The sequence below is a fragment of the Bos grunniens genome, chromosome 10 (assembly GCF_055505025.1).
Source record: "Bos grunniens cultivar Pamir isolate PY7600 chromosome 10, Bosgru_T2T1.0, whole genome shotgun sequence".
In the NCBI taxonomy this organism is placed as follows: Eukaryota; Metazoa; Chordata; class Mammalia; order Artiodactyla; family Bovidae; genus Bos; species Bos grunniens.
In genome coordinates this window covers 35,526,699-35,554,594 of record NC_141174.1, presented here as the reverse complement: position 1 = coordinate 35,554,594, position 27,896 = coordinate 35,526,699, and the positions used below count along the sequence as shown (strand labels likewise).

At 40.2% G+C, this 27,896-nt stretch overlaps 1 protein-coding gene and 1 non-coding gene across 2 annotated transcripts; one reads left to right on the top strand and one right to left on the bottom strand.

Annotated features, from left to right (window-relative positions):
* Positions 1-11: 11 nt before the first annotated feature.
* Positions 12-27,896, bottom strand: TBPL2 (TATA-box binding protein like 2). Its single transcript, XM_086320575.1, has 7 exons — positions 27,570-27,896; positions 24,156-24,613; positions 23,214-23,301; positions 21,381-21,472; positions 19,069-19,236; positions 12,356-12,450; positions 12-1,044 (listed from the first exon to the last, which is right to left on the bottom strand). The coding sequence occupies exons 1-7, from the start codon at positions 27,615-27,617 to the stop codon at positions 968-970; spliced, it is 1,026 nt and encodes a 341-aa protein (XP_086176701.1). The 5' UTR covers positions 27,618-27,896; the 3' UTR covers positions 12-967.
* TRNAS-GCU (transfer RNA serine (anticodon GCU)) lies at positions 25,978-26,059 on the top strand. The gene has a single exon. It is a non-coding gene; the product is annotated as a tRNA-Ser (tRNA).

The window sequence follows — 27,896 nt, the reverse complement described above, 5'->3', positions numbered from 1 at the left end:
CAATTCAGAAACAAAACTGAACTCTCCCTCCCTACAAACGTTTCCTCATTTTGTTGTGTTCAGTCGCCCAGTCGTGTCCAACTCTTTGCGACCCCATGGACTGCAGGCCAGGCCTCCCTGTCCTCATTTTAGTGAAAGACAATCCCCGCCCACGTGGGAACAAGGTCCAAGACTCCTATTAGCCCATCCCCCTCCTTGTTAATCTCCACTTCTCCATCAAATGCGCATGATTCCCACAAGCTAATTGGGTTTTGAAGCTGAGCTCTTTGCTCCAGCCTCTTAAGTCTTATTTGATCTATTTTAATACAATTACACAGGGTTATGAAGGTACAAAAAAAGCACAAAATCCCTAAACTGTTTTCAAAATAGACTTTATACTAAACCTGAATGGTTCCTGAAAGTTTAAGTTTTCGGGAGAGAAATACTTTTCTCTGATTATTTCAAACAAAAGGATATGTAATTATTTAATTTTTCTTAAAGTTTTCAGACTTTAAAGTTTCATTTGTATTCTGACAGGATCCATCACCGGCCTGTACCTACTGGCCGGGATCATCTACTCAATATTTAAAAAGGCAAAAAAAAAAAAAAGACAATAGACAATTTCTATCCTGTTTTATACAGATATTTTAAATTTCTATATATTGTTATACATTTTTAGAGAACACATGTTCATGTACTACATCTTTAACAAGAACAAAGCATTAAATTTTAATGATGTTAGAATATCATTCTAGCAAGGCCTTAACTCTTCAAATTCTGAAATCAGGTTACTTTTTCCATTTTAAAAATAACATACAATAGTCATTTCGAAAAAAAGTGTTATTTCTTAGGCATGGTTACTTATACAGAATCACACTTTAATAATTAAAGTCAAAATGTGCATGGAACATCTACAGTCTAGCTGTTTCTGTTGCTGGGCTTATGCATATATTCAAACCAATATACTGTGAGATGTTGAATGATATATTCAGGCTTTTTTAAAACCCTTTAGAATAGGATAGATGTTTTCAAATGCTTCATAGATGTCAGAACGTTTTTTGGCACCTATAAAGAAATCCAAGTTTACATAATCTTTAATATAAAAACAATGCTAAAATTTTAAGACTAAAATTTCATTGTCACTTCCAATTACTTTTAATACTTTAGGTGTACCTGAGAAGTACTTTATTCCTGGTAAAGATAAAAGAATTTGGTGACTACAGTCGTATTCCCACAAAAACATACCCTAGAGCAGATTTTTCTAGTATTTCTGTAATGTGGGCACATCAGTATGTCTTTAGCCTCCTAGGGCACAGTATGAAATATGGAATGTTATCTCTTGGTGTGCCATGGACATGACCACAGAACATGACCTTCGTCAGCAGCTGTGGGCACTTAGCTACCAGCGAAAGGGACTTCCTTTGATCTACTCAGCCTTAGTTAACATCCTTATTCCCTAATATTGACTAACAGAGTGAGACAAATTGGAACTGTTCTAAAGTTTTAAATTTCAATTTGGGAAGGGATTATTAGAGGGAAAGACTCTACCATTGTTACCCTTAGAGTTAAATTTCAGGAGGTCTTTAATTACAACTGCTCTAGGGGTTAAAATGGATAAAAATATGATTTAGACACACCACTCACCCTTGAGCGAGATTATCAGTCAGCCCTACTAACTACCTTTCGCTTTCAATGCTACGCAGGCATGTTATGTTAAGGGTTAAGGACAGGTAGTACTTATGTGGAACTGTCAGTCCATCAGGGAACTATTATCTGATACTGGGCAGGAGACAAGGAGATTAATGAAAAGCATATTAAAAACTGTTAACATGAAGAAAAATGGAAAATAGTTTTTAAGTTGATAAAGACTTGTTCTTGGGAGCTATAAACTTAGCTGGGAGAAAGGCTAAGACAGCAGAAATAACGTGTGAGACGTAGTTATCTGGTTTAAGGATGGGACGAATGAGAGGGAATTCCCAAAAGGAGAATCAAGAGATTTGAGAAGTAGGTAGAAATCAGGATTCAGAACCTAGGATGAGCTAGAACAATTTAAAAAGTGGAAAATGGCAAGTGTTGGCAAAGAGACTGAGAAACTGGAAGCCTCATACGTTGCTGGTAGAAACATAAAATGGTTCAGCTACTATGGAAAATAGTTTAGCAGTTCCTCAAAGCTGCTAAAAGAAGAATTACCACATGACACAGCAATTTCACTCCTGGGTACCTGGGAATATACTCCCCAAATTGAAAATAAGTACTCAGACAAATAATATGCATGTAGCTGCATATTCATTGCTGACAAGGGAGTATTATTCCACCACAAAAAGGAATAAAGTGCTGATACATAGTACAATGAAGACGAACCTCAAAAACATTATGTTAAAAGAAGTCAGACATGAAAGGTCACATATTATATGATTCCATTTATATGGAATCTCCAGAATAAGTAAATTCAGAGACTGGAGACTGGCGGTTGCCAGGGTTAGGGTAGGGAAGAAAGGGGGGAAACCGCCTATGACATAGGACTTTATTTTGGAATAGTGGAAATCTTCTGGCACTAGAGTTGGTGGTTGCACAACATTTTGAATGAACTAATTGTCCCTCAATTTTTCATTTAAATGGTTATATTTGCGCTATTTGCATTTTATCTCAATAAATTAAAAAAAGTTTAAGAATCAAAAATGAAGTACTTATTAGCTTAATATGGTGGTGGGGCGGGGAGCAGTATGCAAGGGCAAAAGTTACTCATTCACTGCCAAAGAGCCTCTACCCTCAAAGATGTCTGGTAGAGAGGCGGGAGGGTCAATCATTGAACGGTCAACAGAAACTCGGTACGTTTGAGGTAGCGAAAGTCCCTTAAGTCTCAGCAAATTTTAATTATAGTGCTAAAATTTTAGTTTCTGAAGAGACTGGTTTTGTAGAAGCCAAACTGTTAGTTTGGGAAAAAGTAAGACATCACTATAAAAAGACTCTGCGTCTCGTTTAATGGACTTTTTCAGGTTCTGGATACATTTGAATAGAACAGCCTTAATTGGGAGACAGTGAAGTAGGAAGATCCCCTCGAGGAGGGCATGGCAACCCACTCCAGTATTCTTGCCTGGAGAATCCCCATGGACGGAAGAGCCTGGCGGGCTATGGTCCACGGGGTCACAAAAAGTGGGACGTGACTGAGTGGCTAAACACAGCACACCACAGAAGCACAGTAGGTATAGCAGGCACAGATACACCTTCACCCAATGCCCCCTCCCCAAAACTAAAGTTCTTTTTTTTGGCAACTAAGTTTCTTTTTATATCTGAGTAACAGATATCCAGGTCCAGCATTTTGGGTAACCATGCACTTCAGTTTTTTCATAACACTTAAAAATAATACCTAGGGACTTCCCTGCTGGCCCAGTGGTTAAGACTCCAAGCTCCCAATGCAGGGGGCACAGGTTCAATCCCTGGTAAGGGAACTAGGATCCCACATGCTTCATGGGGCAGCCAAAAATTTTTTTTAGAAATAGCAAGAGCTTTACATTCAAGCCCAAAATAGTATAGCGTTCTGGTATCCCCTAGAGAGTACAAAACACCCATTGCCCAAGAGGGAACAGACACTGAGAGTGATCATTTTTTTATATCATAGAAAAACAACTTTGGACACAAAAAGGCTTTAGGAAAATTGTCTAGCGCAATTTTTAAAATTTATTGTGTGGGAAAGCAAGGCCCACGAAGTTGAAGATGCCCTGAATCGTGAGTATCAACTTTGAGAGAAGACTTGATGTATCTGCGTTCCTTCCTTTCCATGGAAGGTGAGCAAACAAACATCGCCAGAAATTGTAAATCCCAATGAGGGAACCTGGTCAATTCAGTGAAATATTTCCTCACTGAAATATTACCATAAAAATTTTGAGGAAATCTAAATTGGCCCCACAGTCCTATTAATAATCAATCTATAATCAAACCTCTCAATTTGGAGCACCAGACTTCGATTATATGACCCTTTTCTTTTAAACGAAATCTACCAGATCTTTCCTTCAAATTTATGATGATCACCAATTTCCCTGGTAGCTCAACTAGTAAATAATCTGCCTGCAATGCAGGAATTCAGTTCAGTTCAGTTGCTCAGTTGTGTCTGACTCTTTGCAACTGCAGGATGCCAGGCTTCCCTGTCCATCACCGACTCCTGAAGCTTGCTCAAACTCATGTCCATTGAGTCAGTGATGCCTTCCGACCACTCATCCTCTGTTGTCCCCTTTTCCTCCTGCCTTCAATCTTTTCCAGCATCAGAGTCTTTTCCAATGAGTCAGTTCTTTGCATCAGGTGGCCAAAGTATTTGGAGCTTCAGCTTCAGCATCAGTCCTTCAATGAATATTCAGGACTGATTTCCTTTAGGATGGACTAGTTTGATCTCCTTGCAGTCCAAGGGACTCTCAAGAGTCTTCTCCAACGCCACAGTTCAAAAGCATCAATTCTTCAGTGCTCAGCTTTCTTTATAGTCCAACTCTCACATCCATACATGACTACTGGAAAAACCATAGCTTTGACCAGACAGACCTTTGTCGGCAAAGTAATGTCTCTGCTTTTTAATATGTTGGTCATAGCTTTTCTTTCAAAGAACAAGTGTCATTTAATTTCATGACTGCAGTCTCCGTCTGCAGTGATTTTGGAGCCCCCCTAAAATAGTCTTCACTGTTTCCATTGTTTCCCCATCTATTTGCCATGAAGTGATGGGACCAGATGCCAAGGTTTTAGTTTTCTGAATGTTGAGTTTTAAGTCAACTTTTTCACTCTTCTCTTTTACTTTCATCTTCAACTCTTCTTCTTTTTCTATCACAAGTGTTGTGTCACCTGATTATCTGAGGTTATTGATATTTCTCCTGGAAGTCTTGATTCCAGCTTGTGCTTCATCCAGCCCAGCATTTCGCATGGTGTACTCTGCATATAAGTTAAATAAGCAGGGTGACAAGATACAACATTGATGTGCTCCTTTCCCAATTTGGAACCAGTCTGTTGTTCCATGTCCAGTTCTGTTTCTTCTTGACCGAATACAGATTTCTCAGGAGGCAGGCAAGGTGGTCTGCTATTCCCATCTCTTGAAGAATTTTCCATAGTTGTTGTGATCCACACAGTCAAAGGTTTTGGTGTAGTCAAAAAGCAGAGGTAGATGTTTTTCTGGAACTCTCTTGCTTTCTTGATGATCCAGTGGATGTTGGCAATTTGATCTCTCATTCCTCTTTCTAAATCCAGCTTGAACATCTGGAAGTTTATGGTTCACATACTGTTGAAGCCTGGGTTGGAGAATTTTGAGCATTACTTTGCTAGTGTGTAAGATGAGTGCAATTGTGTGGTAGTTCGAACATTTTTGGCATTGCCTTTCTTTGGGATTGGAATGAAAACTGACCTTTTCCAGTCCCATGGCCACTGCTGAGTTTTCCAAATTTGCTGACATATTCAGTGCAGCACTTTCACAGCATCTTTTAGGGTTTGAGATAGCTCAACTGGAATTCCATCACCTCCACTAGCTTTGTTTATAGTGATTCTTCCTAAGGCCCACTGGACTTCGAATTCCAGGATGTCTGGCTCTAGGTGGGTGATCCCACCATTGTGGTTATCTGGGTCATGAAGATCTTTTTTGTATAGTTCTTCTGTGTATTCTTGCCCCCTCTTCTTAATATCTTCTGCTTCTGTTAGATCCATACCATTTCTGTCCTTTATTGTGCTCATCTTTGCATGAAATGTTCCCTTGGTATCCCTAATTTTCTTGAAGAGATCTCTAGTCTTTCCCATTCTATTGTTTTCCTCTATTTCTTTGCACTGATCACTGAGGAAGGCTTTCTTATCTCTCCTTGCTATTCTTTGGAACTGCATTCAAATGGGTATATCTTTCCTTTTCTCCTTGTCTTTCACTTCTCTTCTTTTTTCAGCTATTTCTAAAGACTTGTCAGACAACAATTTTGCCTTTTTGCATTTCTTTTTCTTGAGGATGGTCTTGATCACTGCCTCCTGTACAATGTCATGAACCTCTGTCCATAGTTCTTTAGGCACTCTGTCTATCAGATATAATCCCTTGAATCTATTTGTCACTTCCATTGTATAATCATAAGGGATTTCATTTAGGTCATACTTGAATGGTCTAGTGGTTTTCCCTACTTTCTTCAATTTCAGTCTGAATTTGGCAATAAGGAGTTCATGATCTGAGTCAGCGCCTCCTCTTGTTTTTGCCACCTGTGTAGAGCTTCTCCATCTTTGGCTGCAAAGAATATAATCAGTCTGATTTCAGTGTTGACCATCTGGTGATGTCCATGTGTAGAATCTTCTCTTGTGTTGTTGGAAGAGGGTGTTTGCTATGACCAGTGTGTTCTCTTGGCAAAACTCTGTTAGCCTTCGCCCTGCTTCATTTTGTACTTCAAGGCCAAATTTGCCTGTATCTCTTGACTTCCTACTTTTGCATTCCAGTCCCCTATGATGAAAAGGACAACTCTTTTGGGTATTAGTTCTAGAAGGTCTTGTAGGTCTTCATAGAAGCATTCAACTTCAGCTTCTTCAGTGTTACTGGTTGGGGCATAGACTTGGATTACTGTGATATTGAATGGTTTGCCTTGGAAATGAACAGAGATCATTCTATCGTTTTTGAGCTTGCACCCAAGAACTGCATTTCGGACTCTTTTGTTGACTATGAAGGCTACTTCATTTCTTCTAAGGGATTCTTGCCCACAGTAGTAAATATAATGGTCATCTGAGTTAAATTTTCCCGTTCCAGTCCATTTTAGTTCACTGATTCCTAAAATGTTGATGTTCACTCTTGCCATCTTCTGTTTGACCATTTCCAATTTACCTTGATTCATGGACCTAACATTCCAGGTTCCTATGCAATATTGTTTTTTACAGCATCGGATTTTACTTCCATCTCCTGCAATGAAGGAGACCCTGCTTTTATTCCTGGGTCGGGAAGATCCCCTGGAGAAGGAACGGCTACCCACTCCAGTATTCCTGGACTTCCCTGGTGGCTCACGACAGTAAAGAATTCACCTGCAATGTGGGATACCTGGGTTTGATCTCTGGGTTGGGAAGATCCCCTAGAGAAGGGAACAGCTACCTACTCCAGTGTTCTTGCCTAGAGAATTCTATGGACAGAGGAGCCTGGCAGGCTACAGTCCATGGGGTTGGAAAGAGTCAGACACAACTGAGCAACTTTCACTTTCACCAGATCATTCCTTCAAGTTATGATGACACCAATTTGGGGGATAAACACCTTTGCTAACTGTGGTAAATGAGGTAGAAATTCTGTGGCTAGTGCACTGAAGAAAGCACTAGCTACTGGCTTGAGATCAAACCACATGGGCTCAAATGCAAGCCCTCCCACTAAGTTTGAAATCACAGGCAGATTGTTTAACTAACTTCTGAGCCTTTATTTCCTCACCTATAAACAAGGACAACAGTCTTCTCATAAGGTGACTACAAGGATTGCATGAACAAGTTTTTGCAAAAAGTCCTTTTCAGATGGTAACATTTGACAAGAGCTCAGTCATTTTTACTGTCCTAAAAGAATGTACTTCAGGATTAGGGATGCTGGGATGGCTGGTTCATGCATTCATGGCTTATCATTTGGTTCTGTGAGAATTGGTATCATGTAATTTGTCTGTCTCCTTCACCAGGGCTGGATTTTTGCTGGATAAAGAGTGTGTTGTATTTGCTTTCACATCCTGAGCACCTAAAACAGTATATGTACCTCATAGGCATCCAAAGTTTATTAAATATCTATCATCTAACAATAGAATTTGCAAACTCATCCATACCCCTTGCATACATGCATGCGTGCTAATTCGCTTCAGTCATGTCCGACTCTTTGTGACCCTATGAACTGTAGCCCACCAGGCTCCTCTGTCCAAGAAATTTCCAAGCAAGAACACTGGAGTGGGTTGTCCTCCACCAGGGGAATCTTCCCCACCCAGGGATGGAACCCATGTCTCTTATGTTTCCTGCATTGGCAGATGGATTCTTTACCACTAGCACCACCTGGGAAGCCCTCCCTACCTCTTAGCCAGCCCCAATATCTCTTCCCAGGACTACCTGGATTTTCTAACTCTATTCTTACACCAAGTCACAAGTACACATCTTATTTTCCCAAGGGATACCGTATGTGTATACACGTAAATGAAAGTCTTACAAATTGGGGAAAAAATAAACAGACTTTAACCTCTCAAGGTATACATTTTGCAGTCTATACTGAGTCGCTCTTAGTGGTAAATTACCAGCAATGATCAACAGGGATATCCTGTTCTCTGTCTGGCTCACTCACTATTAAATCTTGCCATTTTTATGGTGTCCTCCGACCCACTCATTTCCAAGAACCACTGACACCCAGCTGATTGAGAGTGACCCTCCCTAACAAAGACCCAGCTTCTGCATCCTTTATGCCAGAAGGAAATAAGTATAAAAAGCATTTTACTAAAGCCTCTTTAAACTTCATATTCCTATCATCTGGGCAAGGCATGAGAGCAACAATTCATCTTTTTCAGTGCTGGGGAAAACTCAAGAAGAGCGGGCTTTCACAGAGGTAATAACAGCTAACGTCTATACTGTGTTTACAGCAGGTAGTTTCTATGGGCCCCTGCCTTTTACATATGTAGAAATCAAGGTGGAGCACAAACTCACCCAAGGTCAACATAGCCAAGAGATGGTAAAGCTTGGATTAAAACTAGATGACTGGCTTCCAGAGCTTAGCCTCTTAGCCACCACACCTGCTGCCTCTCACCACTAACAGTATTTGCCATTCCTTAGGTGACAAGGAGTATTAGGAGGAAAGTGTCCAAAGGCCACACAGGTGTTTTTATAGACATCTAAAGAGCTCAGGGATAGTGTACGTACATGAAGATGGTGGTCTGAAGCCAGGCATGTGCAGCATGAACAGCTGTTCGACATTGTTAATGTTACTTAATTGTCCTCATTTTACAGGTGAGGAGACTGAGATATTAAGCACAACCTCACAGAATTAACTGTTGTTGTCTGGTCGTTAAATCACGTCTGACTCTTGCAGCCGCATGGACTGTAGCCCGCCAGGCACCTCTGTTCGTGGGACTTCACGGGCAAGAATATGGAGTGGGTTGCCATTTCCTTCTCCTGGGTATCTTCCCATCCCTGGGATTGAACTTCCATCCCCTGCATTGTAGGCGAATTCTTTACCACCGAGCCTCCAGGGAAACCAAGAGAGTTAACTAGAACCCATATAAAAGCCCTTACTTATCATAACGCCTGGTATATGAGTACCTAACATGTCTTTATTATGTCTCATCTTGGAAGTGAAAATTGACATATATGCTGTCACTGTATATTGTTCCAGCAGATCCTAGCTAGACTATTCATTTTACTGTGGTCTGAGAAAAAGCATGGGTCCTAAATGTCATATTAGCTGTAGAAAAGCAGCACAGACCAGAAGAAGTTGTGTTAAGGTCCCTTTGCTGTTTGCTGTCTGGGACCATGATGAAGGACAAAGTAGGAAAGTAGGTCCTCTTTGTTCTCAGTTCATTTAACCATTCATTCAGTTGTAGCTTTGGACGTGCTGACTGCAGCTTTGGCACCTCAAGGGAGTAAGACAATTTTACAATTAGCTATGCCTGTTCTTTGAGCTGAACGCATTGACAAATTTTCAGGGAAGGGTACTATATGGTCTTCAGTACCCTGAGTTGACATTCCTTTACTTTTGTAACTTGAAACTCCTAGCAAATGTGCACATGAAAGTATATCTTTTTCCTTTTTATTTGGGATAACTAAGAAAGTTGGTCTGAATTATGGATATTTAAAGAAACTTGTTCTTGCATACCTATAATAGGAACTTAGCCTGTACTTGGCAATTTGTACTTGTAAATAAGACAGTTTCCTAATGATACATAACACATAGATGAAAGCATCCATCCAAAGATCTTAAATTTTTTTTTTCCCTGGAGGAGGGCATATATTTGCCTGCAGTATCTACACTATTCAATGTACTTGGCAGGCTTTTTCCCCTTTCTCCAGGACATATAGAGGGAAACTAGATCTTCCCAACCCAGGGATCAAACCCGGGTCTCCCGCATTGCGGGCAGATGCTTTAACCTCTGAGCCACCAGGGAAGCCTGTTAATTACTAGGGGTCTTAATTATTCTAGACACTAAACTGGTTGCATCTGAACAATTGTTGCATTGTTGTATTCAAAAGGTTCTTGAATTCTAAAGAAGCTCTCCCAATTTTGAAGATACATTATTTCTGAAAAAAAAACTGTAACACTTACTGGGCATTCTCAAGATTTAGTAACAGACACTCCATGTTTTTGGATGCTGAGTGATAACTTTATCGATGTTTCTCAAATTAATTCAGCTAATGCAGAAATCTCATTTGGCTTTAGATGGGGCAAGATATTATTAAATTTTAAAGTTTATTTGGAAGAATAAATATTTGAGGGGAGCTAATCAAAGAGAAGCAATGACAGGAAACTGGCCTATCAGATATAGAGCTCACTAGGATTAACACACATTCATAACCACAATGTAGTAAAAATACAGTAGGATTATCATAGTATAATTCAGGAGCAAAGGTTGAACTGGAGACCAGACCCATATTTTAAAATAAAGGCCAAAAAAGAAGTCATCAGATATTAATAATGAAGGATATGTAGTTTTAGGTTGTCTGGCCAGCTATTTGGGGGTGGGGAATAGTCAATTTGGCTCGTGCCATAAAAACTGGGTATTTATCCTGGTCCCAGAGAGTAAAATGCGTAAAAAGTCAGACAAAATAAGGCAAAACCAGCAAACTTCAGTAGAATGGTATGGAAAAGAGCCTCAACCATTTACCTCAAGAATTAAAAAAACTTTTACGTAAAAATAAGTGAAACTGGGAAAACTCACAAATAAAACGAAGAGTAATTATTTTCAATACTATGGTAAACTCACACAAACCCTTAGAGAGGGGAAAGTAGACAAAAAGCAGTAAGTTACATACACGCTATTTTAAAAAGATGAAATGCTGTTTACTATGCAGAAAAGCGATCAATTTCTATTTCTGATTACCAGTGAGATCCCTTTCACTTACACAGTTAGAGTTTTTTTCTGTAAATTATTGTTTTGAATGTTGCTGAGAGTTTGTAAAAGATACTCAGATACATTCCTGGCAGCAATGTATGATATAGAAAAACTGCATTGTATAAACCTTTTCAAAACAATTTCATAAAATAATTTGTACTAGGAAGCTTTAAAGTGGTCTGTCTTTAGACAAATATTCCCCTTCTGAGCATAGGTCTTCCCTAGTGGCTCAGATGGAAAAGCGTCTGTCTGCAAAGCAGGAGACTCGGGTTCAATCCCTGAGTTGGGAAGATCCCGTGGACAAGGAAATGGCAGCCCACTCCAGTATTCTTGCCTGGAAAATCCCATGGACCCAGAGCCTGGTAGGCTACAGTCCGTGGGGTCACAAAGAGTCGGACATGACTGAGTGACTTCACTTCTGAGCATTTACACTAATAAATGACTCTCTACACATAAAAATAGCCAAACTTTTGTCCCATTAATAAGCAGCAAACAAAGAAAAAGCATAACCTGACAATGGGAGAACCAGTCTGATGCAGGAACATGTTAGAACAGAGGTTGGGAAACTTAGGTCTGCTGGTCAAACCTAGTCTGCTACCTGATTCTGTATAGACTGTGAGCTAAGAATGATTTTTATACTGAAATGGTTGGGGGAAAAAAGAAGAAAATTACTTGATATGTGTAAATTAAGTGAATTACATTAAATTCACACTTTAGAGCCTTTTTATTTATGTGGTGTTCACAGTTACTTTCACAATAAAACAAGGCTCAGTTGTGACAGAGACTCTACTGCCCACAAAACCGAAAACATTTAGTATTTAGCTCTTTGCAGAAAAAAAGATTTGTTGACCCCTTTGTAGGAACATTGTTCAGACATTGAAAGCCTTCATTAAGAATTTGTAACAGTGAGTTAAGCTACATATGTTATAATGGTTATTAAAATGATAGGATGTAAAGATGAGTATCCCTGGAGTAGGAAATAGCTATAAACTTCAGTATTCTTGCCTGGAAAATTCCATGGACAGAGAAGCCTGGTGGGCTACAGTTCATGGAGTCAAAAAGAGTTGGACACAACTGAGCTACTGAACAGACACATAAACACATAACATATTCGTTTTAAATATATCAAAATGACATAAAACATGGAAAAAGTTATATTGTTTAACTTTAGGGACCAATGTATGATGTTATCTTTCATTTTGCTTTTCATTTTTTTCCCGGGTATTCTATAATACCAAGAATTGCTGTATGACAGTGAATAAAGTTATTTAAAAGGTAAAACAAAGCATAAGCAAAGCATACGCAAAGCTGTTGAATTTTAAGAAAGTCAGAATCTTAGAACTTACCTGTCAGCACAACTTTTCCAGATACAAAGATAAGCAACACAATTCGTGGTTTCACCATTCTATAAATAAGGCCAGGAAACAGTTCAGGTTCATAACTGTTAAGATATAAAAGAAAGAAGTTAAAAAATAGCACTATTCAACTACTTTCTCGTAATATTTGAGATCCAGCGCACAAAAGCAGTTTTCAAAAGCCATTTTACCAAAAACCTTTTGGCCATCTTGACAAAAGTAGTCTTGAGTGTCTTAGGTAATTTCTGTGGCAGTCAGTGACAGAATTCATTTTTAGTCATAATATTTTTCCAAGTGCAGACATCCTAAGCTTTTAGAAATTAAGGAAATTTAGAGCATCAGATTTAATATATTAAGATCTTCTTAGTTGAATGTTCTCTATTTTTCAAAAAAAGTCTATCAATAGCAATACATAAACACATTTTCAAAAATTTCCAAGTTCCACAATAATAAGCACATTGTGGATATATTTATAAAGTGCTACAGTTAACATTTTTAGCAGATAGAACCTAAAAACATTACTAGAATACTTTGGACAGATACTGTATACTAAATCATACCAAGTTTTACAAATTCAGAATTTGCTCCTATAAATAGTATCTCACTCCTTCCTAGAAAGGCTTGAGGAGCCTACAAAAAAGATGTCAGTAGTTAAGAGGATGTTGATGAAATAAAACTATTCTCAAAACAATGGCTAATGGGGATAGAAAAGAAAGAAAAAAATCTAGGAAATTGAACACTATAATATACATGGGGAATTCCCTAGTGGTCCAGTGGTTAGGACTCTGCACTTTCACTACTGAGGGCACAGGTTCAATTCCTGGTTGGGGAAATAAGATCCCTCAAGCCGTGTGGTGCAGCAAAAAAAAAAAAAAAAAAGTTTTTGCTCTTAAGGAGTGGATCCAGATCACACAGAAAAACTCCATTCCATTCTGAAATGGCTCTGACCTCTTACTGGCACCAGAAAGATGCATGACGGTGGTGAGTGTATCCATCTGAAGTATATGGAGGTCGTTATGTGTAGACATGTCTTCCTGGGACATCACTCTATTTTCCTGCAGAAAGCCTGTCAGGACTTCTGCCCACAAGCCACTTCTGGACACTGGGGAGACAATGATACTAGCTGGAGCCCTGAAAAACTTCTATAGGAACTATGAAGTTCGAGCCAAGAAAGTAAAGACTAAGGGCAGAGAAGAAATGTTTTCATTTGATTTTCCAACCAAATCTGAAGACACTAAAAGGGAAAAGAGCAAATAAAAGTCTTTGGTATGTAAATACCTGGAAATGTCCCTAACCTGGGAAAGGAAACACACATCCAGGTCCAGGAAGCACAGAGAGTTCCAAACAGCATCCACCCAAGGAGGACCACACCAGGACACATTGTAATTAAGACGGAAAAAATTAAAGATAAAGACAGACTATCAAAGGCAGCAAGGGAAAACCAACAAGTTACATACAAGGGAACTATCGTAAGGCTATCACAGCTGACTTTTCAGCAGAAACCCTGAAGGCCAGAAGGGATTTGCACAATGTATTCAAAATGATGAAAGGGAAAAACCTACAACCAAGAATACACTACCAAGCAAGGCTGTCATTCAGATTTGATGGACAGAGCAAAAATTTTACAGACAAGCAAAAGCTGAGAAAGCAGCACCACCAAAGCAATGTTAAAGGGACCCCTCTACGTGAAAAAGAAAAAGCCACAACTAGAAATGTGAAAATTAGAGAAGGGAAAAGCTCAGGTAAAGGCCAACAACGCACAGGAAAGGTTGTAAATAACAAAGCTAGCAGAAAACCAAAAGACAAAAGTAGTATTTTCCAGGCAAGAGTACTGGAGTGGGGTGCCATTGCCTTCTCCACAATAGGCAATTAGGGAATTCAAAAAAGAAAAAGAATGATATCAAAAACAGTAATCATGGAGGGGGGAGTAAATATTCAGGGTTCTTAAAATGCCTTTGAACTTAAGAGATCAACAACTTAATTATGTGTATACACACACACACAGACAGATTGCTATATATAAACTTCATTTATGGTAACCACAGACCAACAATCTAATAATACATACACACAAAGAGAAAGGACTTTCCTGGTGGTCCAGTGGCTGGGAATCTGCCTGCTAATGCAAGGAACACGGGTTTGATCCCTGGTCTGGGACGTTCCCACATGCCTCGAGCAACTAAGCCCGTGTACCATGACTACTGAACTCGTGCCCTAGAACCCCTGCTCTGCAACAACAGAAGCCACGGCAATGAGAAAGCATGCACACTGCAACTAGAGAATAGCTTCTAGATCACCACAACTACATAAAGCCTGCACATAGTAACGAAGACCCAGCACAGCTAGAAATAAAATTTAAAAAAAAGAGAGAAAGAAATCCAAACAGAACATTAAGGATAGTCATCAAATCAGAAGGGAAGAGAACAAAAGGAAGAAAGGAACAGAAAAGACCTACAAAAATAACCCCCAAACAATTAACAAAATGGCAGTTAAGAACATGAAAGGGAAAGTGAAGTTGCTCAGTTGTGTCCGACCCTTTGCAACCCCATGGACTGTAACCTATCAGGCTCCTCCAACCATGGGATTTTCTAGGCAAGAATACTGGAGTGAGTTTCCAGTTCCTTCTCCAGGGGATTACCCTAATCCAGGGATCGAACCTGGATCTCCTGCATTGCAGGCAGATGCTTTACCATCTGAGCCACCAGGGAAGCTCCAGTAAGAACATACGTATCAATCGTTACCTTAAATCATAAATTGACTAGGGACTTTCTTGGTGGTTCAGTGGTTAAATATCTGTCTTGCAATGCAGGGGAAGAGGGTTCGATCTCCAGTCAGGGAACTAAGATCCTATATGCTGCAGAGCAATTAAACCAGTGAGCAGCAACTACTGAGGCCACATGGTAGGTACAACTAGAGAGTCCATGGGCTGCAGGAAAGATCCCAAGTGATGCAGAGAAGAGCCTGTGTGCCGCAACCAAGACCTGATGCAGTCAAATAAATAAATACATTCTAAAAAATTAAGAATAAAACTACCATATGATTCAGCAGTTCCACTCCTGGGTATATAGCCAAAGAAAATAAAAACATTCAGAAAGATACATACACCCTAAAGTTCACAGAAGCATTATTTATGATAGGCAAGATATGGCAACAATGTAAGTGTCCATCAACAGATGAATGGATAAAGATGATGTGATATATATACACAGTGGAATACTGCTGCTGCTGCTGCTGCTGCTAAATCGCTTCAGTCGGGTCCGACTCTGTGCGACCCCAGAGACGGCAGCCCACTAGGCTCCTCTGTCCCTGGGATTCTCCAGGCAAGAATACTGGAGTGGGTTGCCATTTCCTTCTCCAATGCATGAAAGTGCAAACTGAAAGTGAAATCTCTCAGTCGTGCCCGACTATTAGCAACCCCATGGACTGCAGCCTACCAGGCTCCTCTGTCCATGGGATTTTCCAGGCAAGAGTACTGGAGTGGGGTGCCATTGCCTTCTCCACAGTGGAATACCACCCAGCCACAAAAATGAATAAAATTTTGTTATTTGCAACAACATGTATGGACTTGGAGGGTATTATGCCAAGCGAAATAAGTCAAAGACAAATACTGTATGATGTCATTTATATGTGGAATCTAAAAAATACATCAAACTAGTGAATGTAACAAAAAAGAAACAGAATCAGAGATACAGAGAATGAACTATTGGTTACCAGTGGGGAGAGAGAGAAGGGAGAAAAAGGGATTGAGAGGTGCAAATTGCTGTAATGTAAAAAGAAAGAAGCTACATAGATATATTATACAGTACAGGGAATATAGCCAGTATTTTATAATAATAGTAAATTTATAATCTATAAAAATTTGAATCACTATGTTGTACATCTGAAACTAATATTGTAAATCAGCTGTACCTCAATAAAAAACAGATACATACATATATATACAAAAAAAAGTCTTTGGTATGTAAATCATGGTGAACTGTTTTTGGCTTCAGAACCATGATTTTAAGGTACTAGCATGATGAACTCCCAACTAGAGATTTACTTCATTTTATTTACTCTCTACTTCATTTCAAAAGAAGGCTGAGACAGAAAGAAAAGAGGTTTTGGTTAGAGATGGAGAATATTTCATGAAGATTGAAAACAGCAAATAGCTGCCGATCTCTTGGACCAAACCAGCTCATTCAAATCTGTTTAAATGTCATTCCCTTAAGAAGTCTTCCTTATCTTCAGCCCTTCCCCAGTTACATTAAGTATCCTAATTGATGGTACCAAAACAAGTCTTCCTTATCTTCAGCCCTTCCCCAGTTACATTAAGTATCCTAATTGATGGTACCAAAACACGCCAAGAGGTATTCACCTTCACCATTATACCTTCATAGTTACATTTCATTATTGTCTTTGGTTTCTCTGTTTTCCCTTTTAAATAGTGGTTCCATAACGGCAGGGGCCCATGGCTGCATTGATTGCCACTAGCATCACAGCATCTACTACACAGTAGCCACCTAGATTCTACTCATCTAAGAAATATTTAAGATAACTTTGATTTATTGGATTGGCCAAAAATTTCATTTGGATTTTTCCATGAGATGGAACAAGCTTTTGGGCCAACCCAATAAAAACTGAATGGAAGGGGAAAAAATTGCTCAGGGAAAATGGAAAACAATTATGACATAGAAAGACTGATGGAGAAGCTGCCCAGTAACAAGTAAGATACGTATTATCAGATGCTGATATACATATTTGTAGAATCAGGGGAATTAAATGAACTTGAGGTTTTAACATAAAGCAAACTTGACTTGACAATTATAAGTGGTATGTTGCCATGGTTCCCCACAGGGCTACAGGCAATTAAAGGAAGTCTTCATTTTAAAGACATAAATCTGCTGAGAAAGAGGTTTTAATGCCCCAGTGTCACAAATACACACACTGAAGTTGTAATCCATAAGATAAGGATGGAGGGCATTTTGGGGGAGGCAAAAATGAGACTAAAAAGAGGTATCGGTGAGAGTATCTGGCCAAATTTTTTAAAAAAGATGAATGAGATCATAAAACTGGCTTACGAGGAGGGGAAAACAGTGATGGACCCACTCCAAGTGACTAAAAGCAGTGCATCAGGTGAATTCTCATCTTGCCCTTCTGCAATTTCATTTTTCAGAGGTAGAAGTACTGACAAGGGGGCACTCCCACTCCAGATTTAAATCTGACCTACAAAGAAGACAATCTTGGTGAAAAAGAAATGAAATTTAGGGGGAACTGCACACATCATTTCAGAGCCCTAAAGGGCCAGAAAGGGGAATGCCAAGACTAATACAGACATGTACCTCAAAATTGGGCAGACATCTTTCACATGTTCATTAAAAACTGCCTCAGAGAAAGATAGACAGGAGGTCCAAGGTTGAGGATCTGGAAGATAGAGTATGTGTTCAGAGACTCTTAAAAATGAAGGTTTTACTATGAGTCTATGAGTCATTCCAAGATTTAAGGAAGAAAAGGACACATAAAGAGGCAATACATCTTGCATGGGGTGCTTCTCAGTGAACTCAAGGGGTACCTCATAGGCACTTAATAAACATATGCTGAAAAAATTGAGGCAGAGGAAAAAATGAAAAGACAATCAAGAGCAAGATATTGCTTAAAGAATATCATAAAAGCTAAATCTCAGAATGAACAAAATTTTTTTTGAAAGTTAGGGGAAAACAAGGCACTTTTTAACTTCTGTTTAGGTCATTTCTCAATGGAGAGTTAACAAACATTAAAGAAAACACAGCTCTATGATCCCTGTCTATTATTAAGCAGAATGATTGCATAAAGGCAAAGGGAAGGAAAAGCAGAGTGAAAGGACTTCAGTTCAAGTTAGATCACAAGAATTTAAGAGCATCTGTGATTCTAAGCCAGTTTAAGTGCCCTGGCCTAAGGGGTGGTGGGATTTAGTGTTAGTCAGTCACCCTCCATCACCATTCTCTGAGGGCCTGAACAAGCTGTGAGAAGCACAGAAGCAGCTGGAAGAGGAGCATTTGCTGTTGAGATGGGAAGTTTCGTTTTAAGAAGCCAAGCAGGCTAGAGATACTCCCCAAGAAATATGAATCCATGAAAGAAGCTGTGGTGGGGGCTACAGCCACACACAGCAAAAGAAAACCCTTGAACAAACTCCATAGGACAAAAGCTAGGTAGGATTGCCTTCATAAAGTATGCTACGGCCATTCTTTATCATTATAATATTATTTTAAAATCTTCTCTCCAGCTCTTTCTCCTCTCACTGGCTGTCAGCCCTTCCTACTTACCTAGTCTGTATCATACCCTTTCTCTTCCTGCCATTGCCACCACCCCCAGCCAGGTGTGACTTTTTTTTTAGAAATCTATACATTAGTGAGTCTCAATGTGTGGGCCTCTAGCCAGCTGTAATGGCATCACCTGTGAGCTTGTTAGAAAGGCAGAGTAAAGCAGAATCTCTGGGGACTGCAGCCCAGGCAGGAATGTGTGTTGATAAGCCGTCCAGGTGATCGCTATGCAATTTAGTTTTGAGAACCACCGTTTCAGAAGATTAGACACATATGGTAACCAATGAGGACTTAGGTATAGCAATTTAACCCTTTCACTTATTGTGGCTTAAAAAAATGTACACTTTCTCTGAAAGATAATATATAAGCAATCCAAATAGAATTTTAATATTTTGGTAAACTCAAAGTGAAGTTATACAATCATACCTACTGAACTGCTGATGGGTTAGCACCAAACCTTCCAGACTGATAGGAAATCTCACATCACAGCTTGCAACCATGTTCTGAATTGTAAAATCGAGGAATCTGGCAGGAAAGCCCAGCTTCTGCACCACACGGGCGTACTTCCTCGCTGCAAGTCGAGACTGCTCTTCGCTGGGGAGGGGCAAGATATTAAAGATGTCTTAATCACTGCGACTGCTGACAAGTTGGGCTATATTCAGACACTTCTCTGATTTATTTTTTTAGCATTTGTACCATGTTTACCCTTCACTGTATACAAGGAAGCTGCAGACTTTGAAGAGAAGGACCCACCTCCCCTACTACTGTCCCTAGCACCTAGAAAAGGCTTTGGTACAATGGACAGTTTTGGAATCATAAACAGATTTGTGTCTTCCTAGCCATCTTTTCGGAGAAGGCAATGGCACCCCACTCCAGTACTCTTGCCTGGAAAACCCCATGGACGGAGGAGCCTGGTAGGCTGCAGTCCATGGGGTCGAGAAGAGTTGTACACGACTGTGCAACTTCACTTCCACTTTTCATTTACATGCATTGGAGAAGGCAATGGCAACCCACTCCAGTGTTCTTGCCTGGAGAATCCCAGGGATGGGGGAGCCTGGTAGGCTGCCGTCTATGGGGTCGCACAGAGTCGGACACGACTGAAGCGACTTAGCAGTAGCAGCAGCTGCTCCCATTTTAAACAATGCTGAAATGTACATCTTTGCAGAGTTGTCCAAAAATGACTTCAAAATGGAGATTTCTAGATCAGAGGATACACAGATCAACAGAAGAGAAAGTCTGGAAACTTACCTGGACACAGGTAAAGAGCATGCAAAACAGGTGGGGGAGGAACAGATAAAATGGATTCTCTGATAAATGTATCAGGACACTGACTGGCCATTTGAAAATACTGAAATGAAATTCTAGACTCGCTGTGCCCAATATGGTGGCCACCAGTTACACTGGCTATTTAAATTTATATTAATTTTAAAACAAAATAAAAAGTTCAATTTCTCTGTGGTATTAGCCATATTTCAAGTTCTCAGAAGCCACATGTGACAAGAGGCTACCACACTGGACAGCACAGGTACAGAACATTTCCTTCATCCAGAGAAGGCTCTGCTGCTGCTGCTGCTAAGTCGATTTAGTCATGTCCAACTCTGTGCGACCCCATAGACGGCAGCCCACCAGGCTCCCCCATCCCTGGGATTCTCCAGGCAAGAACACTGGAGTGGGTTGCCATTGCCTTCTCCAATGCATGAAAGTGAAAAGTGAAAGTGAAGTCACTCAGTCATGTCCGATGAATCAAAACATTAATTTCTTCTCTTCAATACAAAGCAAGACTTAAAAGAAACAAGAAAAACATATGGAGGTCAATACTTACACATGGGGAATGCCTTCCTAAGCGTGAAGCCAAACACTGAAGCCATAAAGAGAAAGATTGGATAGACTAACCATACACACACAAAATTAAACTGTGTATAAAAAAAAACAAAAAAATATTACTAACATTAATATGGGAGAAATACTTATAGTCCAAAATGGCAAAAATACTTAAATACAAAAAGATAAATATCTCCATAGAATATTGGGCAAAAGATACAGTAGACAGTTTATATCCTTATGAAAAGTTAGTCTCACTAGTAAATAAAAAGAAATGTAATTAAAACAATGTAACTTTTGCCAATAAATTTGGCAAATAGATAGAAGAATATTAACACTCAGTGTATATTGAAGAAAATTGGTACACCCTTTCAGGAGGACAATTTACTACTCATCTACTAACACCTAGAGGGAAGAGCAGCTCTCCTACTAGTTTTATGGCGAACAGACCTCCATCAGCACAGGGCTACCTCGGCATGAGATCCAGGAAAGAGAAGCCTTTTAAGAGATCCCTCCTGAGTGAATGCTCAAGCTAATGCTCAAGAAATGTCTAATTCCCCTCCTTTGAAAAGTTCTATCCATGTATCTGCCTGCTATGAGGAAAATACACAAGAACTACTTCCCTAGATTTATAACAGGCTTTACTACTATAGCTTTTCTTTTTTTCATTTTAAATATACCTTAGAAACAAGTTGTAATAGCCTAGTGAAGCCCCCTTCACTATGGGAGACTGTAAAGTGGGATATGTCAGTATTACGAGGCTGAATGTTTTTAACCCCTAACTTCTCATTTCATGAATTTAACTCTTCAGCAAAGTATTTTGCATCTACTATGTGTTTTAGAATATTAATGCCATCCTTCCTTGTTTCACATACTGAATTGTTTGTCTGGTTTTGGAGGAGGGTGGCTCCTCTTACCTTTTGGCTCCTGTGCAGACCATTTTCCCAGAGCTAAATATGAGGGCTGTAGTCCTGGGCTCTCGGATCCTCATTATGACAGCGGCAAATCTCTAAAGACAGAAGCCAAAAGAACAATTAACCTTCACTAGGGGTTAACACCTGCTGAAGCTGAAACTCCAATACTTTGGCCACCTGATGCGAAGAACTGACTCATTGGAAAAAACTCTGATACTGGGAAAGATTGAAGAGAGGAGGAGAAGGGGTGACAGAGGATGAGATGGTTGGAAGGCATCACTGACTCGATGGACATGAGTTTGAATAAGCTCTGGGAGCTGGTGATGGACAGGGAAGCCTGGCATGCTGCAATCCATGGGGTTGCAAAGAGTCAGACATGACTGAGCAACTGAACTGAACTGAAGGGTTAGCACTATTCCAGTTGCAAGGGTGAGCTAGACATGAAAAGGGTTAAATAAATAGAAATTTAGTGGGAAACTAAAAAATGTCTGGGTCTATTCTCCTACCTTAAGATTAACAAAATGATTGTGATTCTAAAATGTACATGATTCTAAAAGGTAAGAAGAATAATAGTAAAGCTAAAATTTGAGTATCTGTTAATGTTTCAGACCCTATGCTAAAAGCTTAACAGGTCTTATTGCATTTGAAGTGCCGACAGTAAAAAGAACCCCAAGTCAGAGCTACACACAACTGATCAAGGCCTATTAATGTTTTCCAGATGTTTACTAAAAAGGTGGCACTCTCACCTAATATTCCTTTTGTTAAATTCTTAAGACATCTGAAATGCCAAACCAGAATTTTTCCAGCTGTCAAGTCTAAGTATGGACAAATCCTATGCACCAAATTGAGAGGAGAGCTGAGGACGGTAGAGAATAAAATAGGCTCAAGATGTTGATTGCTCACTTGTGTAGTCAATCATAGCTACATCCTTAAAAATCCTGGCCCGTCACTGGGCTTCTGTCCTCATCATAGCTAGCAACACAAAAGATAAACAGGCAAGCTTTGTTTCACTAGGTAATATTCAGGTAATATTTAAATTCGGATGTCAACAGCACCACTACCACAACAGGAAAAACAAAGACTTTATCCATAAATAGTTGATGTTGGCAAGGTCCTCTGGGTTCTGACTAATATGGCCTTTCTCATCTAACTCCTTAAATCTCCACTACCCAAGACAGTGAACTTTTCCCCAGTAGGCACCAGGCCTTACTCGTCTTTGTACTAAGTAATTTAACTAATCATTAAATGTTGATTGAATGAACAAATCCTAGGTAAACAGACCACTGAAAATGGGATACCTGGCCTTGGAAAGACACAAAAAAGAATAGATTTTATTAAACTTTGATTTTAATAGATAAGATAGAATTTAATAAAATAGATTTTATTGAAGCTGGAATCATACACTTCAGTTTTGCACTTTATACAATTGAGATTTCCCAGGTAAGAGAAACTATAAGTGAAAAAATACATGTGTCAGCTAAATGGGAAAACAATTAGAAAAAATTATTTCCATGAGTATGATGACATTGTAAGAAAGTTAGCATTTCCATAATCAGGCTGAAAATAGCCACACTGAAAGGTTTTTCTGATTAACAAGAGAAACATCTTAATGTTTAGAACTGCTTAATAAGTATTCAACACAGAAAATGAAATTATTTTTATAAGTTCAAAACAGAGAATGAGGCAATTAAACTTTCAAATTGCCAGAAGTCTTCCACCAAACATTTTTTCTTTTTAAAAAATATTAACAAAGGAATGAGTCAATATCACGATCCTATGAAGGAAAGAACATCTAAATAGAACCTAATTATTGAAAAAATTACTGAGAAATCTTACCTTTGGGTTATATTCTGCATTTTTTGCATGCAAAGCTATTTTCTTCAGATCCAATTTACAGGCCAGGTTTACAGTGGAAACTATGTTCCTAAAGAAATAAGTCAACCTAAGTTATACCAGATTTAAAAAGTAAAAAATAATTAAAACATATTTACTTCTTCATTTTATAGGTTTAGGTGCCTTCCTAGGGGGAGAATTATTCTAAATGTGAAATATATAGTTACACAGTCCTTAGTATATTGTAAAACTCCTAAAGGACTAAAATAGCTTTTTCTAAAATTTCATGACTGACTAAAATTAAGTTTTAGATCTTTTTCAAAATGCCTCAAAATAGAAAGCACAACATCAAATCAACTTGCAAATCAAATTCAGTTTTACATTTTTTTTATCCTTTGTGTTATTCCAACTCCAACCACAATTTATAACAACTAAAGTGCTTTAGTGTAAACAATCAGAGAAGGCAATGGCACACCAGCACTCCTGCCTGGAAAATCCCATGGATGGAGGAGCCTGGTGGGCTGCAGTCCATGGGGTCTCAAAGAGTCGGACACGACTGAGTGACTTCACTTTCATGCATAGGAGAAGGAAATGGCAACCCACTACAGTGTTCTTGCCTGGAGAATCCCAGGGACGGGGGAGCCTGGTGGGCTGCCATGTATGGGGTTGCACAGAGTCAGACATGACTGAAGGATTTAGCAGTAGCAGCAGTGTAAACAATATAATCCTTCAGGAATATGTAGACTAACCCTCAACTCCTGCTTAGGAGATCAAGAGTTGGTGCTTCATTTTTCAGGTAAATAGTCTAAAACCAAGTCCACTAAGAGCTGATAAAACAAAGGATACTGAGATCTGAAATTTTCTTCCCTACACTATTATGATCCCATTCAAGAATACAAAATCTATACTCAGAAGCATTACTCATCTAAAACAACAGCAACTTACTGTAGTTGAGGCACAATTCCAGAACATTCTGAAATAGGGGCCATTGGTGTCATAGGAGTTATGGACGCCAGAGGCATGGAGTGTGGTTTCTCAGGAGAGGGCTGGGCTGAGTTACCATCAGCAGGGTGCAGATGTGAATGGGAACCTGACCCACTGCTGCTGTTTAAGGCCAGGCCAGCGTCCAGTTGGCTGGGTAAGGGCAACCTAATTTGCCGACTTTGAGTTTTACAGTTTTCTTCAACTTCATGCTTGCTCCTAATGACAGTCTGGTCTTTATTTTCTTGGGAGAGCTCATCTGGTAAGAAGCTAAGATCCACAGCTGAGAAACTGCCAGATGCTTCTGTGACTTCTTCAAGCTGGGGATTAAATGCAGTCTCTGGATTGGATGACGTAAGCATGTCCACATCATAAGGCACAGCTGGGCTCAGCAGGGGTGATCTGGATGGCGTAAGGGCATCCTAGGCCGTTCCCAAAACAGACAAAACACAACAGACAGAACATCATGTCACACCCAAAGGACGCCAACCTTGGCTGACAGGCAGTGTGTTCAGGAGGAGGCCGTTCAGATAGCTTATATTCACACCCTGCTCTTTCCAGAAAGGCTCCTTAAAGTTCTACTCTAGGGTTACAACACACTTCATGAAAACAGGAAAATGTATCTTAAAATACAGAAAAAGCATGTTTCATAAAATGTTTTTCTTTGGTTAGATTTGTAGTAAGTTGCTACTCTAAACCCACTTCTGTAATTCAGGTAAGTTGGCAATCACGCTGTAAATCTGTACTTTGAAAAGTACAGATTTTTCTGTACTCCCTAAGTTGATTATAAACTTTAGTTGACTTAAAGGTTTTTGGTGTTTTTTTTTTGAGTTTTAAAATCATATTTTCAAAAAAAGAGTAGTAAGTGAAGGAAGCTGAGGATACAGCCTTGAGTGCTAATCAAGCCTCCACAAAGGACTCATCTTTATTCCTTCTAGTCAAAGGAGAGATAAGAAATCATTCCATTTATGTGCATAGGGGGAAAGTTATTGAAATTTAAATGGAAAGACTAGTTTAAATCAATGTATTGTATTTCCAGCACAGGGACGGCTAATCAACTTCCATTATCATCAACCGAGGGAATGAGGTGTGCAACTGAGGGAAACAGCTAATATAAAACTCATGGCCTTTGTTATGGAAAAAAATTGTTGGTACATATTACCACCCACATCACCCAAGTTGCATGCCTGGATTCTATATTTGACCACTAGTTGGCAGGATAACCTCACCCATCAGAAGATCTTGCTTCTAATAATTGAACAGTCACGAATGCCTTGTGCTATGTCTTCTCCATGACAAACTTATCTCAGCTAATACGTCTGGCTAAAAGTGTGTGCTCAGTCGTGTCTGACTCTTTGCAACCCTATGGACTGTAGCCCGCCAGGCTCTTCTGTCCATAGAATTTTCCAGGCAAGAGTACTGGAGTGGGTTGCCATTTCCTACTCCAGGGGATCTTCCTGACCCGGAGATGGAACTCATATTCTTTACCACTGTGCCACATGGGAAGTGTATATATATATATATATCTATATATCTATATATCTATATATATATCTGTGTGTGCTGTGTACTAAGTCACTTTAGTCGTGTCCGGCTCTGTGAGAACCACCAGACTCCTCTGTCCATGGGATTCTCCAGGCAAGGATACTGGAGTGGATTGACATGCCCTCCTCCAGGGGATCTTCTCAACCCAGTGATGGAACCTGGGGCTCCTGCATTACAGTCAGATTCTTTACCATCTGAGCCACCAGGGAAGCCCGTAATAAGTCTGGCTAGATCCTATTGGGACGAGGTGGCCGAGTGGTTAAGGCGATGGACTGCTAATCCATTGTGCTCTGCACACGTGGGTTCGAATCCCATCCTCGTCGGCCTGTGGCTTCTGTGGCCCGCTTTGCATTTTATGGGGCTTCCCTGATAGCTCAGTTGTAAAGAATCCTCCTGCAAAGCAGGAAACCCTGGTTCAATTCCTGGGTGAAGATCCGCCGGAGAAGGGATAGGCTACCCACTCCAGTATTCTTGGGCTTCCCTTGTGGTTCAGCTGGTAAAGAATCTGCCTGCAATGTGGGAGACCTGGGTTCGATCCCTGGGCTGGGAAGATCCTCTGGAGAAGGGAAAGGCTACCCACTCCAGTATCCTGGCCTGGAGAATTCCATGGCCTGTATAGGCCATGGGGTCGCAAAGAGTCAGCAGGACTGAGCGACTTTCACTTTTACTCTTTCACTTTCGGATCCAACTGATGGTGCTGTTACCACAAGTCCAGCAGATGGCAGCGGTGACTAAATGTTAGACAAAAACACTTAGAAGAACGCAGTTATTCTCTTAAAATAAGATTTGACCTTATTTCATTTTGCATTATATTTTGCCCCTATCTCCCTCCACCCCTACCCCACAGGTGGGCCCTAGGGAAAGTGAGGTGGGGACAGCGGCCCAGACCCCTCTCCACTGTTTCCATGGCCTCTTCTGTTCTAGCCGGAAAAGATTCCATCAGCCAATTTACACTAAAGAACTAAAGTCTGCAACATCGGTGACTCCCCTCCTTTTTCCAATTATGGCATTTTAGCAGAAGGCAAAACTCCCACCCAAAGAACTGAACTTCAACAAGGAATTTGAGGCAATGGCAACAAGATAAAAAGAGGGATGTTTTATGTCGGTGGAACCCTGAAAGCCTCCTGTCTGAGTTTATTTATAGGAACACACCTTAGAGAACAAGCTTACAGAGTATTCCCTAAGTATACAGAATATAGCCTTATACTTGAAGAAACTTTTTTGTTAAACTGTCTTTACAGAGCCATTAACTCATCTTTCACAGAATCTTCCCAGCTTGGGCTCTCCTTTGCAATGTTAAATACTGTGGGACTTCACTATTTCTACTTCACTGCTAATCACTGGTCTATTTAAGCACCCCCCAACCACCACCACCCCCTCTGTAAGTTGCTCTCTTGCTTTTTCACTTGTTCTTGACTCCGCCACATGCATGATCTTAATTTCCTTAGCACTGATGGAAACCCAGGCCCCTAAAATGGAAACTCAGAGTCTTAACCACTGGACCAACAGGGAAGCCCCTTTTTTTTCTTTTTGAGGACTCTTTCCTCTGTTTTCTACAGTTCTTAGATTAAAAAGCAAAACCTCAAAATGTAAGAATCAACAAACTGAAAGAAGCCTCAGGTGTCTCCAATTTGTATTCACACTGGACCAGCAACCTTTAGTAAGTTAATTCATCTTTCGAACCTTCTAGTTTTTCAACTGAAAGATGGGGATAATGAAGCCCACCTCCTACAGTCGCTAGAAGTTTTACTAGAGATAAAAGGAAGGCAGACTCCTGGGTACGCAGGACGTGGGCCCTGACTCTGGGACAGTGGCGGCGGCTTCCAGGCTCACCTGGGCGGAGCACTGGTCCAAGTAGAGCTCCAGGTATGTCTCCTCCATGGGTGGAGGGCTCACTGTTGGGAGTTGAGAGGTTGGGAATGGGGGGAAGAGCCAGAGCGAATGGAGCTGTGGCTGAGTTGGCCAGGCGTGTGGGGCGCAGAAGCCATTTATTGGCCCGCGGCTGCTCGTGGCAAGGCGGGGCCTGGGCCAGGGCTGGGAGCAGGGGACCAGGGGCCGGGCAGGGGGCCTCGCCTGGTCCCCCACGTCTACGCTCCCACAGATGGCTGGAGGGAACAGATGATGAACCAGGGAGGGGGTTGCAGAACTCCGCACCCAGCC

What these genes read in the sequence shown, in the direction of transcription:
- TBPL2 (XM_086320575.1), bottom strand. Translation starts at nt 27,617, where the DNA reads ATGGAGGAGACATACCTGGAGCTCTACTTGGACCAGTGCTCCGCCCAG. An exon ending in TGGACCAGTGCTCCGCCCAG is followed by an intron (nt 24,614 to 27,569) that starts GTGAGCCTGGAA and finishes GGAACGGCCTAG; the next exon opens with GATGCCCTTACGCCATCCAG. An exon ending in ACCCATCAGCAGTTCAGTAG is followed by an intron (nt 12,451 to 19,068) that starts GTATGATTGTAT and finishes ATATCTTAACAG; the next exon opens with TTATGAACCTGAACTGTTTC.